Source organism: Trachemys scripta, chromosome 13, assembly GCF_013100865.1.
Source record: "Trachemys scripta elegans isolate TJP31775 chromosome 13, CAS_Tse_1.0, whole genome shotgun sequence".
Taxonomy (NCBI): Eukaryota; Metazoa; Chordata; order Testudines; family Emydidae; genus Trachemys; species Trachemys scripta.
The window spans coordinates 33,824,284-33,839,313 of record NC_048310.1 but is presented as its reverse complement, the minus strand read 5'-3'; the positions used below and the strand labels follow the sequence as shown (position 1 = coordinate 33,839,313).

The 15,030-nt window shown below is 39.2% G+C and overlaps 1 protein-coding gene across 2 annotated transcripts in view; it reads right to left on the bottom strand.

The window, feature by feature from the left end:
* Window positions 1-15,030, bottom strand: part of NFATC3 (nuclear factor of activated T cells 3) — a 143,457-nt gene that overhangs the window by 35,232 nt on the left and 93,195 nt on the right. For both annotated transcript variants that reach the window (XM_034788356.1, XM_034788357.1), the window contains exons 4-6: window positions 8,367-8,566; window positions 7,095-7,267; window positions 5,809-5,949 (exon numbers count right to left, since the gene is read on the bottom strand). In XM_034788356.1, the coding sequence (XP_034644247.1) occupies window positions 5,809-5,949; window positions 7,095-7,267; window positions 8,367-8,566 (514 nt within the window). The remainder of the gene's footprint in view (window positions 1-5,808; window positions 5,950-7,094; window positions 7,268-8,366; window positions 8,567-15,030) is intronic.

Below are 15,030 nucleotides of genomic sequence, written 5' to 3'. Positions count from 1 at the left end.
TGGTCATCATAATCATTGCAAAATGTATGTAAGAATAGTATGTAAGGAGTTATGAACATTCACTGACAATATGGTCCCAATGCAATCCTCAGTGGAATACAATAGGGACTATCACTTAAACAACAACAAAGAATGTAGACCAAAGGACTGGGGGACTCTATCCTGGGAAGCAGAGACTCTGAAGATGATTTGGGAATGCTGGAGGGTAATCATCTGAATATGAGCTCCCAGTGTGACGCTGTGGTCAAAAGGGCTAATGGAATCCTGGTATGTAGAAACAGGGGGATCTCTGTGGGTATAGGGAGATATTACCACTGTATTTGGCATTGGTACAACTGTTACTGGAATATTATGTCCAGTTTTGAGGTCCACAGTTCAAGAAGAACATTGATAAAGTGGCAAGGATTCAGCAAAGAGCAACAAGAATGATTATAGGATTAGAAAACATGCCTTATCATGACTGAGCTCTTTGAGTCTATTTAGTTTAGCAAATAGTTTGAGCACAGGCTGAGTATCTATATAGGGAACAAGAAATTGGTAATGGGCTCTTCAGCTTAGACAAAGGTATTACAAGATCCAATGGCTGGAAGTTGAAGCTAGACAAGTTCAGACTAGAAATAAGGTGAACATTTTTAATAATGAGTGTAATTAACCACTGCAACAATTAAGCAGATCGTCTGGTGGATTCCACTATCCCTGGCAATTTTTAAAATCAAGATTAGATTCTTTTTTAAAACATATGCTCTAGTTCAAACAGTAATTAATTCAGGAAAGTTCTATGCCCTTTGTTATGTAGAAGGCTAGATGATCACAGTGGTCCCATCTGTCCTTATCTATGAACCACAACCTTAACTTTGCACCCGTACAGATGCTACCTTTCCACTACCCACCTTATCAAAGTCTGCCCTCAAAACACTATTAGTTGTGGATGTCTGATTTAGTAATTTGGTGCTGGGAAGGGGTTTTGTGGTGATGATGGTGACAGAAAGATGGCATCCCTCTGGAGCAGAATTAAGATTGTGGTAAAGCTAGTTGTAATAGTGAAGTGTTGTGTGTGGATTAGTAGAGGGTATATTTTAGCATTATGTTTTCTTGCTTTTGTGGTCCTATGTCAGGTATAATATGTGTTTAGCAGCTTTGTCTGTAACAAAGATTTGTTAATATATAGCTGAGGTCAAAATTAACTAATGTGATCAACCACTGATACCAACTTCTTTGTTAGGACTGTAATTATAAAAGTGTATTTAGACATCAGCTTTTGAAGAGAAATTACCAATAACTAGCGACAGCTGTATTTCAATGGTAATATCTTGCAAAATACAAGATTATGACTGAGATGTTCAGATTTATCTTTTAGTTATTTATCTATATCAGACTCATTGCAAGTTTCAGATAAATAATGGAAGTCTGTCCAACTAAACAAAGTTTTACACTAATGGTGGGGGAAATTATTTTATTATTCTAGAAATTATACCATCAGATATATATTTAACATAAAAGGTTTAATATATTAGCACTATACTGTCATTTCATTATTCCCCAAATTAGTTAATTTTGTATTTTTAAATTAAAATTGGTAAAATGTGATCTATATATTATAGATATGGAACTGCTGCACAAGAAAAAGAAGGGTGAGTTAATGAAGTGCCTGCCTGGTCTTTACTATATTTAAGCAACAGCAAAGCTGGATGTTTACTGGAAATGAATGACATGCAGGGTGAAGTTGACTACCCAAGGCCATTGAAACTTAAATGGTGATTTGTCAAGAAGTACCCTACAAGTCTGTTGATATTAAAATACTTTTTGAGTCATGAGTTTGGTTTTGTGTACGATACCACAGATTTGAGTCATGTACTTTATTTTACAGGGCATTTAGAGAAAATTTAAGCCCAGTACAACAGCTAGATTTTTATCTTTTCCCCGGACAGCCTATTGAAGACAAGGCACAAAATCCATGTTGGCGGAAAGACAGAATTTAGTTTATGTTCTTATGCCCTGACTGGTTGCAAAATTCAGTTTGCTGAGCTGCCAAGAAACATCTGATTCTAGTTGCATATTAACTGAAGAATGAGGAGCAATCAGCTAAAGGAGCAGTCCAGAATGCCCATGATGGTGGTGCCCCCCCTCATTACTTTTAAATCCACTTACCCAGGAATATGGAAGGCCTGGGTTCAAATCCCTCACTGCCTGATGAGGAACAGGGATTTTAACTTGGGTCTCCCAGACCACTCTGAAGAGAACCTTAGCTGGTGGGCTATGAGATATTCTGGTGTGGGTCTTTCAATCTCTCCTATTGTAGCTGTTTCACTGTGTATAAGTAATTGAGTAGTCATTGGAGCAGGGACTTGAACTCTGGTCTCCCACATCCTGGTGAGTGCCCTAAGCACCAAGAATTCTCATTCTTTTTCCATGGCCCAGTGTCTATTCAGCCAATCATTCTAAATGTTTGTGTGGGTATCAAACACAGCAAGAGTGGAATGAAATATTTTTAAAATAAGAAAACGAATTTGTAAAACCACAAACAGTACTGGAACTCAGGAACAGATGATGTAGCTGAAGCTACGTTTTTAGTTGATGATATTTCAAGTTGTTAGGGTCCCGTAAAAATGTAAAAATATACTGTATTCATGGTGTAAGTTGTGTATTTTTTCTTCAGATCAGTCAAACAAACAAACAAAAAAAAAGAGGTGTTCCTTTTCTATGTCGGAGCACATGAGTGTTTTAAGCTACCTATTTTTGGGGGAGAGGGGGAAGAGAAGAGGTAGAAGGGGAGACAGGAGAAGTAGCGGGGAAGGTACAGCAAGATTGCTCCCTAATATAAAGACAAGTTATCCAGAACTCTTGAACCTCCCTTGAATTAAAGGGTCCAGGATAAAGCTCAAACCAAAGAAGATCAAAAAAGTTTAGCAAAACTAAATAAGCCTCCTAAAAAGCTGCTACAATTATGCCTAACACACAACTGCTTCAGGATTAAAACAAGAACAAGAACAGAAATTTATTTTCTTTAGATAAGTTTTAAACTGCAGCTTTCATTTCAGGTAGTTACTTCAATAATATACAGCTGAATATACTATTAGGTCAAATCTTCTTACCCAACCCTATAGGAAGTAGGGTCTCCAAAATTTCCCCACTATCAAACTTAAAGAATCTGCTAGCTACTGTAGGTTAATTTGTTACTACTGTATTATATATTGTATGAGAGCAATCTGAAGTTTAGTTTTTCTAAAATACATGGATGCACTAGAGTTTTGTGAAGAAAAATAGTAAATAGCTTTAATAAAAAGTATATTATTAAACTAATGAATATTTGCAACATAAGCACTTTGAATGGACTTTACTAACAAGATAAGGCAAAAGTTTTGGCCCTTCAGTTCTCAACTTACTTCTGGGGGAATTCTGTGCCAAAAAAATAAAGTTTTACACAAAATATTTTAAAATTCTGAATATTTTTTGTCAAAACAAAACAATATAATCACACCTGTTTCAATTATTTTGGTAATTTATTTCAAAATACCTGTCAGCAAGTAGGTCTGTAACAATACAGACAACTAAAAAGATTTCCTGAATGTTTTTGACAAATAGATTCCTTACTAGCATATTAATACAGAACTCTGAGTAATTCATTTTAAACTACAAGACAGAAACATATTTCCTGCACCCCTCAGAAGCAGTGCAAAGGCTTGGGTGTGTTGGTGTAATGGAGGAGCTGAGGAAAAGGGAAGTAATTGGTGGGAAGGAGCCTGGCTGTGAACCTGGAAGGTTGTTGGACATGGGTGGGAGAAGTATGGAACAGGTTTTTTGGGGGGTGATTGGGGTGGGACTGTTAGGGAGCCTCCCCCATGCAGCTCCTGGCTGATCCCTTAGTCTCCCTCATTCAGTCAAGCACATCTGCCCATGTGTCCTTGCATCCCCATTCAGCCACATCCATCCCTGAATTCCCCTCCCCCATTCCTGCACCCCCCATTCAGACACCCCATCCCCATGTGTCCCTGCACTTCCAATCCCACTCAGCTCCTAGCTCAATGCTGTCAACCCACTAGCTTCTGTGCTCCTGCCCCAGTCTGTCCCCCCCACACCCACTAGCCCTTCTGAACTCCAGTCTATGTAATCCCCTAGCAGCCCCATGTGCCCTACTTTTTCCATCCCCCCATATCCCATGCCTCTTCACCTGGCCCCATGGTCACGGCACTCTCCTCTCTACTGAGCCAACTGCCTGCTCTTCTGGTACTACAGCAGCCCCTGGTGGGCAAAATGTGTAACTGCTGTGCATCTCCAGCAGAATGTATTTTTTGTGGAGAAAAAAATCTGCAGGGGACATGAATCTCTGTGCAGTGGCACAGAATTCCCCCAGGAGTACCATCTTAATTACTCTGTACACCAGCTGAAATCTTGAGAAAGAGAATAAATAGGTTGTGTACATGTACGATAAATACAAGACCAGATTTTTAGGCACTCACACATTTGCTTCACTCCTTATGCATGCAAATATCCAATATACATGCACAATATGGCCACTTCAGAATCTAGCTCTTTACATATTGCGAATATCTGATTTGTACACACATCTGGCATTGTATTTACCTATGCAATTTATGCACAAGCAAATAAATGCACATGCTTAACTTTAAACAGATAAGCCATATGAACCAGATTTTTGAAGATCTATTGATGCCTTAAGTACTCTTTGGGGAAAAAATATTTTATGTAGACACCATTCTTGGTTACCAAAATTTTTATTTTTTTATCTTCTGCCTCTTAATTGTTTGTCAAACTTGTATGAACACAAAATTCTCTATTTACCAATTTGTTCATGATGTTTATTCCATGTCTCACCTGACATGAGCAATTAACACATGGAGGGAGGCCTCATTTCTTGGACAAAATTAGGGTAGTAAACAGATCTTTAGACTGAAAATGGAACATTTCTACTAAATAAGATAAGTAAACAGGTCAGGAGGTTAAAAAGATAAATGTCTGAGCCAGCTAAGATAAGAGGGAGAACCCCCAAGGACCCATTTACTAACAAAGGACAAGAAAGTTAGGAATGTAGAGATGAGGTAAAGAATAGGGTGAGCATGGACTATGCATGGACAGAGCATGCTACACAAGGAATGGCTCCTGCAACGTAAAATGTTTGATGCAATGCACAGTAAATGCAATGTAATGTGTAAACATATATAAAGCAAGAAGTCTTCTGTATAACTTGGATGTATGGAAAGCCCTGTACCCACCCGCTACATTTAAGTCGGATCAACTCAGCGTAGCTTGCTGTATGCCAAATCAAGGAATCTGAGTGACAAAATCTGGTGTTAAACTGAGTTTTTTGGATCCCAAAAAAATGGATGAATTATTCTCCCAGAACTGGACAAGGTGTTCTGGATAAGTTGCATGGAAAAGGTCTCTGAAGGAATCCCAACAATGCCTCACCTGAAAGCATGATAACACAGCTAATTCCTAAGCAGCAATTAAGTCACAGGCAACACATGACTCAAATAATTGGAACAGACGTCAATTAGTTCCCTGTTATATTTCATACAATTTTTTTCTAGTAAAACACAAGAGAAGGGGAATGCATAATATATGCAATGTATAAGCAGTTCCAAGTTTTCAGTGAGGAACCAGTTGGTACGTAATCATCTTCCTGTGGCAGCAACTGTACTATTTTCATTTATAGCAGCTAACCCACAGAACACAGATCATTGATCAAATTGAAGTTTGAGATTACGACTTGCAAAGGTTTTAATGCATTTACCACTGAAACATTCATAATTCCAGCAGTTCTTTTCAAAACTAAAAAAGGTAACTTACCTTGTCCTTTTTCAAGAAATATAATTTTTGATTCTGGAAGAAAATTAGATCCAGTCATAACCATTTCATGGCCTCCATTTACGGAACAACTGTTGATGCTGTATTTTTCTATCTGAGGAAGTTCTTGAGCAGATCGCTGAGCTATTTTTTAAAAAGGATTGAAAAAGGAAAAAATGTTTAACTACTTTCATATATTGAGTGAAACTGAAATTACTAAATGAAGGCTGATATAGTAAGCAATCACGAAACGTCACAACAGGTTAACCGCATACATTGGATTAACTTTTCAGTTTAGTGAAATCTGTTTAAAGTATTTCTGAATTATTTTAAGGTCAAAATAATTATTACCAAAAGCTACTTAAGATTCTTTATATGACCCATTTTGGTATTCCCACTCCTGTAGTTTACAAATGAATACCACAAAGAACTTGAACCGTTGAATTAGAAACACTTCTACTTAGAGCATGTCTACACTTACCTACCGAGCAATTGATCCAGCAGGGGGTCGATTTATCTCGTCTAGTGAAGACGCGAGAAATCGACCGCCAAGCCCTCTCTCGTCGACTGGAGCAAGAGAGGCCAGGCGGAGTCCACTGGCGTGAGAGGCGCAGGTGGAGTCAATGGGGGAGCATCAGCAGTCGACGTACCACAGTGTCTTCACTGTGATGAGTAGATCTAAGTACGTTGACTTCAGCTACCTTATTAACGTAGATGAAGTTGTGTAACTTAGATCGACCCCTCCCCACCCCCCAGTGTAGACCAGAGGTTAGTCTCTAGTAAGCATGTAGAATCTGCCAACTGAAACCATTAATTAGCATTTTTTCCAAAAATAAATGCTTTGACTTTTAAATATATAAATTATAAAGTATTATGTTACATAAAACCCAAAATGAATACTGATGCTCTTATGTAGAAAGATGATTGTTTATTACTTTTTACATGAAAAAGGCCATTAAGTACAAATTTTGCTCTTCCCAAATTTACCCTTATTTTACGTTAATCTCTTTAACCACACAATTTAGCATACTGAAAAGCTTTTAAGAAAATTTTAATATACTTTAATTTTACATTTAAATCTACAATGTTCCAACTACTCTAAGTATCTTCAGTTAGTAATAGATAGGTTTTACAGTAAATGCACACGGTTTCAAAAATAATTTCACAGCCATAATATTCCAGTGGATTCTTCTGCCTAAAATTCTACTGACACATGGAAAAGAAAGCTATTGCAACTGTAATTAAGAGATTTTAAATGTGTGTAAGAGACTAATTGTTACAAAACTTACAGCATTCAACAGGTATGGAAGCGATCTGTAGAGACAACACTTTTCCACTAGGCTGTGGGATATGAACACGGAACACAAGTCGCACTCTGGTATTCTTTCTTCCAATATCTGTCTCTCCTTTACGGAGCTCTATATCTGAATTGCGGAGTTTCAAAATACCTGCACAATCAATACTGAAGGATAAAGGGAGGAGAAGGGTTAGAAGACAAATGGAGGAAAAGAAGTCAAGTATTACTAATAGATCAAAAACTTATCCTAAAGGTCTCAGTTTAACTGTCTTGGTTAAACTAGAACTAAAAATAACTCTTAATTTTGCTCTGTGCTACTAACTTGGATAGATACTACTAAGATGCTTTAAATTAGGACAAAAAAGGAAACTATAGATTTCAGCTGTAAAGTTATATTTTGGGAACTTATATCCCGTCATTTTGACTTTTTAAAAGTAAAAGATCAATTATTTGTATTACAGTAGTGCCTTCCTGATGACAGTTTTGAAACATTCACTCAGAAGTGTAACCATGTACAATTCTGCATGGGAAACAGTGTCATAAAATGGCCAAACCTGCAACCAACTGGCCTAACAAAACTCTTTCTGAAATTCCAAAATAGCAATTATTGTTTATTTGGGACAACGGTTATGTAGTCAACTAAATAATAGGGCGACAGAGACTGCATAGCACTGTTATGGGACAACAACTACGGAAGACTAGAGAAGGCATTTTATGAAAATTTTCAAATAAAAAGTTATACACATTAAAACCATAACTAAGCAAACTGTTGCTGCATTATATGGTAGTCCACATTTTTCTTCTAAAAACCCCACATTAAAAAAAAAAAAGTATTCTTACTCATACTGAGAAATTATACACGTTTAGCCAAATCAGCATATATGCTGAACTTGATTCATGTAAGAAATAACAATTTATGGTGCTCACTTGGCTTCTAAGTAGTATGGTGTAGCATTTTAGATGGGATGACAGGTTCCCCCTTTGTTCATTAAAATAATACATAATCATTCCATTTCAGATTTTGCACAGAGGTCTGAAGTTAGGATAATAATCCAACTACAGGTAGCAAAACATTTTTTTTTAAAAAGCTCGTTGGCAGAAAAAAACCCCAGACACTACATATAGTACACAATTAAAAATCAAAGCAATTAAGGCTATGTCAAGTTACCTTAAAAAAAAATACACCATTTTCAACCTTGTATTGTTTTGAAAGGAATACACAAAATGATTAACTTGCTAGTTTGGGAGAAATGCTGCTACACACCTGGCAGACATATTATTTTCAGGAAGAAGTGGAATTTCCAGTACTTTTGTGCTGGCAATTATTATCTCTTGGCTAGCAGTAGCAACTGTTTTCCCAGTGATTCGGTGCACCTGGTAGAATGCATGAGGTCGTAAGTAGCGATCATCTGCTGTTCCAATGAACATCTGTAGGTTTACTGGCTTCTCACTGTAGCCTATGAGCTGATAAAAAAAATAGATAGAATTCTAAAACTTTAACTGGATTTTATGGTGTTTGTATTTGAGTCAAATTACAGTTTTATTTGTATATATAAACACACAATTATAAAAGGAAAAATATTATGCTATTAATGTTTATTCACAGACCTTGAAACTTTTTCAGCCTCTGATGTGGCATGACAAAATTCTACAAGCAGCAAACCATGTGTAAATTGCTTGTCCCTCAAGACAGATTAGAAGAACAATTACAAAGAAGTTTGTTAGGGCCTGTCTACACTGACACACTCTAGAAAATTAATCCAAATTAACCAAAAGTGTGAATTAAAAGTGGATTAGTTAAATCGCACTAAACCCCCGTGTGGACATTCTTATTCAGAATTAAATTAGCCTTAAGTCATTTCCAAAATGAAATAAACGAAGTCAAATTAAGGCCTCTGCAATTCTGAATAAGTGCATAAACCATATTAAACACCTGTGTGTAACTAATCCACTTTAAATTCACACCTTTAGTTAATCTGGATTAATTTTCCTGAGTGTCCCCATGTAGACAAAACCTTAGAATGAATGGGAGGAGTTAAAGCTCCTTAATTCATTTTGAATTTTCTTAATTTTTTTTAAGAAGCAAAATTATGATTTTGGAGTTTCCTCAGTTTAATAGTTTATTAATGAGTTGCTACAACTTTTCAATTTTAAAAGCAAATAAAATTTTTCACGATTATGAATTAGTATTGTCAAAATTATCCTATTATTTCCATAGCAGAAAATGCACAATTAAACAGTTGGAAGCTTAAAACTAAATGGTTTCAAAGTTAGATATTTCAAATAATTGAAGCTATTCCAACAAGCCAGAATTTTATCATTTTCCCTACGTAACTTCTATACCAAAGACACTGTTCTTAGCATTTAATTTTTAAAAAATTGATTCAATATTATAAAGAAGTTTATTTTCATTAACTTTCCTAATTCTGCAACATGTATTAGTAAATATATGCATAAAAGATTTAACTGTGAAGGGAAGTTGACAATTGTATGTTTTCAAGCACAGACATACAATTTAAAGTACTAAATTCTTTCTATGTAACTTTCTTTCTATTTGCAATTGCAATGACAGCTAATAATTTAGAAGTTAAAACCAATTTTTGTTGCATACAGTTGCCACATTTAGGAAAAAAAACCAAAAGTGTTTTCTCCAAAGGTTAAATTTACTACTTTCATCAGTAATAAGCAAAACTTGTGTTCTTTGGAAATGTAACCACAAGCATCAACCCCATTCTTTTGTTGTAGTGCCTGAATTCAAAGAGTTAGCCATATTTAAAAAAAAAAAAAAAAAAAAAGACCTGGACTCTAAACCTAAACAAAGTTTAAATTAAGAAAGCGACCAAAAAATCTGGAGAAATTATAGCACTGCACTACCTCAAACAAATTTTAATCCTTATGGCAGTAGTTCTCAGCTTTTTTCTACAACATTCCCGCATCCAACAAAAAATCCTCCTCTCATTTAGATAGAACCTCCCCTCCATTTAGCAATATGGCAGAAACAGCACCTATATACAAATTCCATTAGATTTACAGTTCCCAAATTGAACTGTGGTCATATTACATCTTGTGTCTCAGAGTACTAATCAGTTTCACAATTATGAGGCCGTTATTCATACTGACACAAAATATGGTGCCTGGAGGACTTCCATGTTTACAGAATTGACATTTAATAAGACTGATTTTGAAAACCCATAAGCTTTTGTATGAAAAATTCAATAGGTTTCTTTCTTGGTTTCCAAATGGCTCAGTGCTTCCTTGTAATGGGAGTATGTATGTCTGATTATCCTCTGCCAGCAATCACTACTCCTGTAAAGTAGTATAGTAGCTGTCAAGCATTCTGGCGTGTGTTTTGATAGGAGTCTGCCGTAGGGAAAAGTTAGGCTTCATGCACAGAAGAGGGAAGAAAGGAAGGTTGGTTGCTACCTGGCTGTGTGGAAGAGTTCTGGAAGCATGTATTGTAAATTTAATTTCCCTTTGTGGGGAAAACAGCCCAAGAGACAATTGCAGGCAGGTCTGGCAGGGAGACAAAAAGTGCTGTGTAACTGGCTACAGGAAAATGGCAAATTCCATGGGAGGAAAGAGAAGGTTACTCACTTTGTGCAGTAACTGAGGTTCTTCGAGATGGTTGTCCATGTGGGTCCTCTACTTCAGGTGTCTTGACACCCTATGCTTGTAATTGGAGATTCGTGGTAGCAGTCCCCAGTTAGACTGCGCAAGTGCCATAGCAGTTTCAGGCCATTCAAAAGGTTACGTAGCGGTGCGCAGCCAACTGTCCCCCTGTTCCTTCTCTACCCAGAGAATCTACATGAAACTCCGAAGTAGAGGTGAGGAGGAAAAGTAGTGGAGCATCCACAGTGACAACCATCTCTCAAAGAACCTCAGTTACTGCACAAGGTGGATAACCTTCTCTTCTTTGAGGAGTGTCCCTGTGGGTGCCCCACTTTAGGTGACTATTGAGCAGTGTCCATCAGTGGAGGGGAGGGGCTTCAGAGTTGCGTTAATGACGGTGGATAACACTGTGAGCCCAAATTGAACACCTGATGCAGATTGTTGCTCTAGAGAATAGTGTTTAGTAAATGTATGGACTGATGTCTACTCTGCAAATATCAGTGATAGTGACACTGTTGAGAAAGGCCAAGGATATTGCCTGTGCTCTGGTGGAGTGTGTGCAAACTTCCACTGGAGGATGTAGATTGTTGTTTTTGTAGCACAAATGGATACATCCTGATATCTATTTGGATAGTCTCTGTTTTGAGATGGTTTGACCCATCGAATACTCTGTTGTGGAAACAAACAGTCTCTGATTTTCTAAAAGTTTTTGTTCTGTGAACATCCAATGTGTGGAGTGAGGCCTGCCTCCCTCTCGTCCTCATGTGGGAAGGAACTTGGAATGCGGTCGTAGGGTTACTTTATCTTTAAAGAATGTTGTATAAGGTGGGTGTTCCATTAGGGCACCTAATTCTCCCACTTGTTTGGCAGACGTGATGACATTGAGGAAAGCCATCTTTATGGATAAGTGCAAAAAAGAGCAGGTTGCAAGGGCTTCAAACAGCTTTTTGATGAGTCTGCGTAGAACAAGGCTGAGGTCCCACATGAGTGTGGGGCTTTTTATTGTGGGATAAGTGTTTTCAGTGCCTTTATGGAAGTGTTTAATGGTTGGGTGAACATATACAGTGACCCCCATCCACCTTGTTGGGGAAGGAGGTAATAGCAGCCAAGTGTACTCTGATGGAGCTTGTGGATAGCCCCGGTTTTTAAAGTCCTAGTATATAGCCCAGGATCCTCGGTAGGGGAGACTATTGTGGTAAGAGCTGTTTATCATGGCACCAGGTGCAGAATTGTTTCCACTTATGGATATATGTCTTTCTTGTACTTGGTCTCCGACTGTTCAGTAATGTATCTTACTTCCTCAGAACAGGCCTCCTTGTCCGCAGTCAGCCATGGAGTAACCAGGCCTTGAGGTGGAGTACTGCGAGGGTGGGATGACGGATGTGTCCCACATCTTGAGATAGAAGGTACTCCAGGTACTTAGTGAGGTACTAAGGGAAGGGTTCGAGGTGGTTTCACTGCAGTCTGAAGCAGGTATGGGAACCATGTTTGTCTGGCCATGTAGGTGCTATAAGAATGACCGTGGATTTGTCCTGTTTGATCTTGCGAATTACTCTGCTTAGGAGTGGGGTCAGAGGAAGTGCATACATCAGTGGTGCCTCCCATTTTATGAGGTGAGCGTTGCCTAGGGTGTGGTGTCTCAATCCCACCCTGGAGCAATATTGTGGGCACTTGGTCTTCTGAGCTGTTGCAAATATATCTATAGTAGGAAACCCCCATAGTTAGAATATGGGCTTGAGAATTCCGGGATCCATCGGCCATTCATGGGTTTGTGAGAAGCCCCTGCTCAGGACATCTGCTCTTGTATTCTGACATCCTGGAAGATAGGATGTAGATCTCTGTTGTTGGTGATGCACCAATTCCAAAGTCGTATCACCTCTGTACATAGGGAGTATGATCATTCTACCCCCGGGTGGCTTATGTAAAACATGCATGCTATATTGTCAGTGAGGATCTTGATGGCATTGTTCTTATTTAGAGGGAGAAAGTGGTTGCATGCATTTCGGACTACCCTTAGCTCCAGTAAGTTTATATGCAGGTTGGACTCTGCTGGGAACCAGCGGCCTTGGACTGTATTGTTGAGTAGGTGTGCCGCCAGCCCTATGAGGCAAGTGCCCGTCGGGATTGTCATGGTTGGAGTTTTGTTGGAAAGGGACTTCTGGACAGACGTTCTTCGGTTGTGTCCACCATGTTAGAGAGTCTTTTACTCTGTGTGGCATTGCGAGGTGTCTGTTGAGAGTGTGTCTGTGCGGCACATATACTGTTCGAAGCCAGGCCCGCAAGCATCTCAGGTGGAGTCTGGCATGTTTGATAAACTTTGTTGCTGACATATGCCCCAAGAGATGTAAACACATTCTATTGGTTGTCTGTGGGCTATCAATCACCGTTGAAATTGGATTGACTAGGGTAAGGAAGTTGTTGGGGTAGTGTTGCTATTGCTGTTAGACAGTTGAGACGGGCTCCTATTAATTCCAACTTTTGTATAGGAACCACTGTGGACTTTTGCACATTTATCTGCAACCCTAGGTTTGTGAAAAGAGTTACTGTGCTCTGGATGGCGTTTATTGCTTCTTGCAGTGTTGGTGCCCTTATGTGGCAGTTGTCAAAGTATAGAAATATCATTAATCAGGGTCTGCGGAGGTAAGCTGCAATGACAGCAAGAACTTTGTAGAAGATCCTCGGAGCAGTGGACAGGCTGAAAGGTAGTACTCTGTTTTGGAATGCTGTTTCCCTAGGGCGAATCTCTAGAATCTTCTGTGTGGCCAGTGTATGGTAATATGAAAATATTCATCTTGGAGGTCGAGGGCCGAGAGCCAATCTCCCTTCTCTAGGGCCAGAATTATTGTGCTTAGAGTCACCATTTTGAAATGTTGTGTTCTTACAAATTTGTTGAGTTTGCGTAGATCCGTGATGGATCGTCACCCACCGGGGCTGAGGATTTAGAGCTGTGTGGCATAGGTACAGCAGGTGGCACCATTGTACTGCTTAGTGCAGAGGTTTTCAGCAGCTCCATGGGTGCCAAGCTATAAGGTTTCACTTTACTGTGTGAACCTCCCTTTGAGCTTGGCTGCATAGGGTCTTTAGCTCTTCAGGAACTCTTGGTATTGGATGTTTCTGGTGCCTTGCGGTCCAGCAAATCTTGGTACCCTCAGTACTGGGGCAGATTTTTCAGTTGGAGATGGTTTCTTTTAGGCACTTCTTGGTGTGGGGACTGCTTTTTGGTAGCCTTTGTTGGAACAGGCTCCTTGCCAGCCGTTGTTGGAGCAGAACCCCTGTCAGAGGCTGCCACTGGTGACCATTGGTGAGGGGGTGTCCTGGATGCAAGATCAGAGACTCGCCTGAGGGATTTCTCCATCATGAGGAACTTCAGCTGGAGATCTCTGGCTTTCCTTGCCCTGGCTGCCAACTTTCTGCAGGGTGGGCATTTTTGAGTAATGTGCGTCTCGGACACATTATGTGTGGCCATCAGAGACCCGTACGGAGAGTCTGCAAGACAGGCAGCATTTAAAGCTAGGTGAGCCAGGCAGGCATTCCTGAGAAACCTGGTATCTTAAGAGAAAAAAATAGGGATAAATCCTGTTTGAGACTATAGCTGTGTACCTGTCAAAGTGGATGGGGAAAGTAAAAGGGAAAATATTTTTTTGAATGAAGAAATAAAAAAATTATATTACGGCAAGGGGATAGTGAAGCTAATACAACTAAGCTAACACTATCAAGAAACACTATGAACTATCTACTATTAATCTTATCTGAGGTAAGAGAGGGTGCTGCTGATCGCTCTAACTCAAGCCAAAGGCGGTAGAGAAGGAACAGGAGGATGGTTGGCCGCAGACCGCTATATAAACGCTCGGAGTGGCGCAAGATGGCTAAGATGAGCAGGTGTCAAGACACCTAAAGTGGAGCACCCATAGGGATACTCTTCAAAGAAGAAAAGCTGAATTCTGGCATACTGGATCAATTCTATCGAGCTGCAGTACAGGGCCTTTACTGAAAAGAAAAGGGTGGTTTGCACTTCTTACAACTACTGCTTCAGGATGTCTGAAGAGTCAAGGCGGCATCACTGCACTGGGTTTATACTCAGTTTACATTCTCACAAGAACAGGAGTTCTTGTGGCACCTTAGAGACTAACAAATTTATTAGAGCATAAGCTTTCGTGGACTACAGCCCACTTCTCCCACAAAAGCTTATGCTCTAATAAATTTGTTAGTCTCTAAGGTGCCACAAGTACTCCTGTTCTTTTTGCGGATACAGACTAACACGGCTGCTACTCTGAAAAAAATTCTCACAAGGTCTCCCCCCACAATTTTAAGTACCAGAC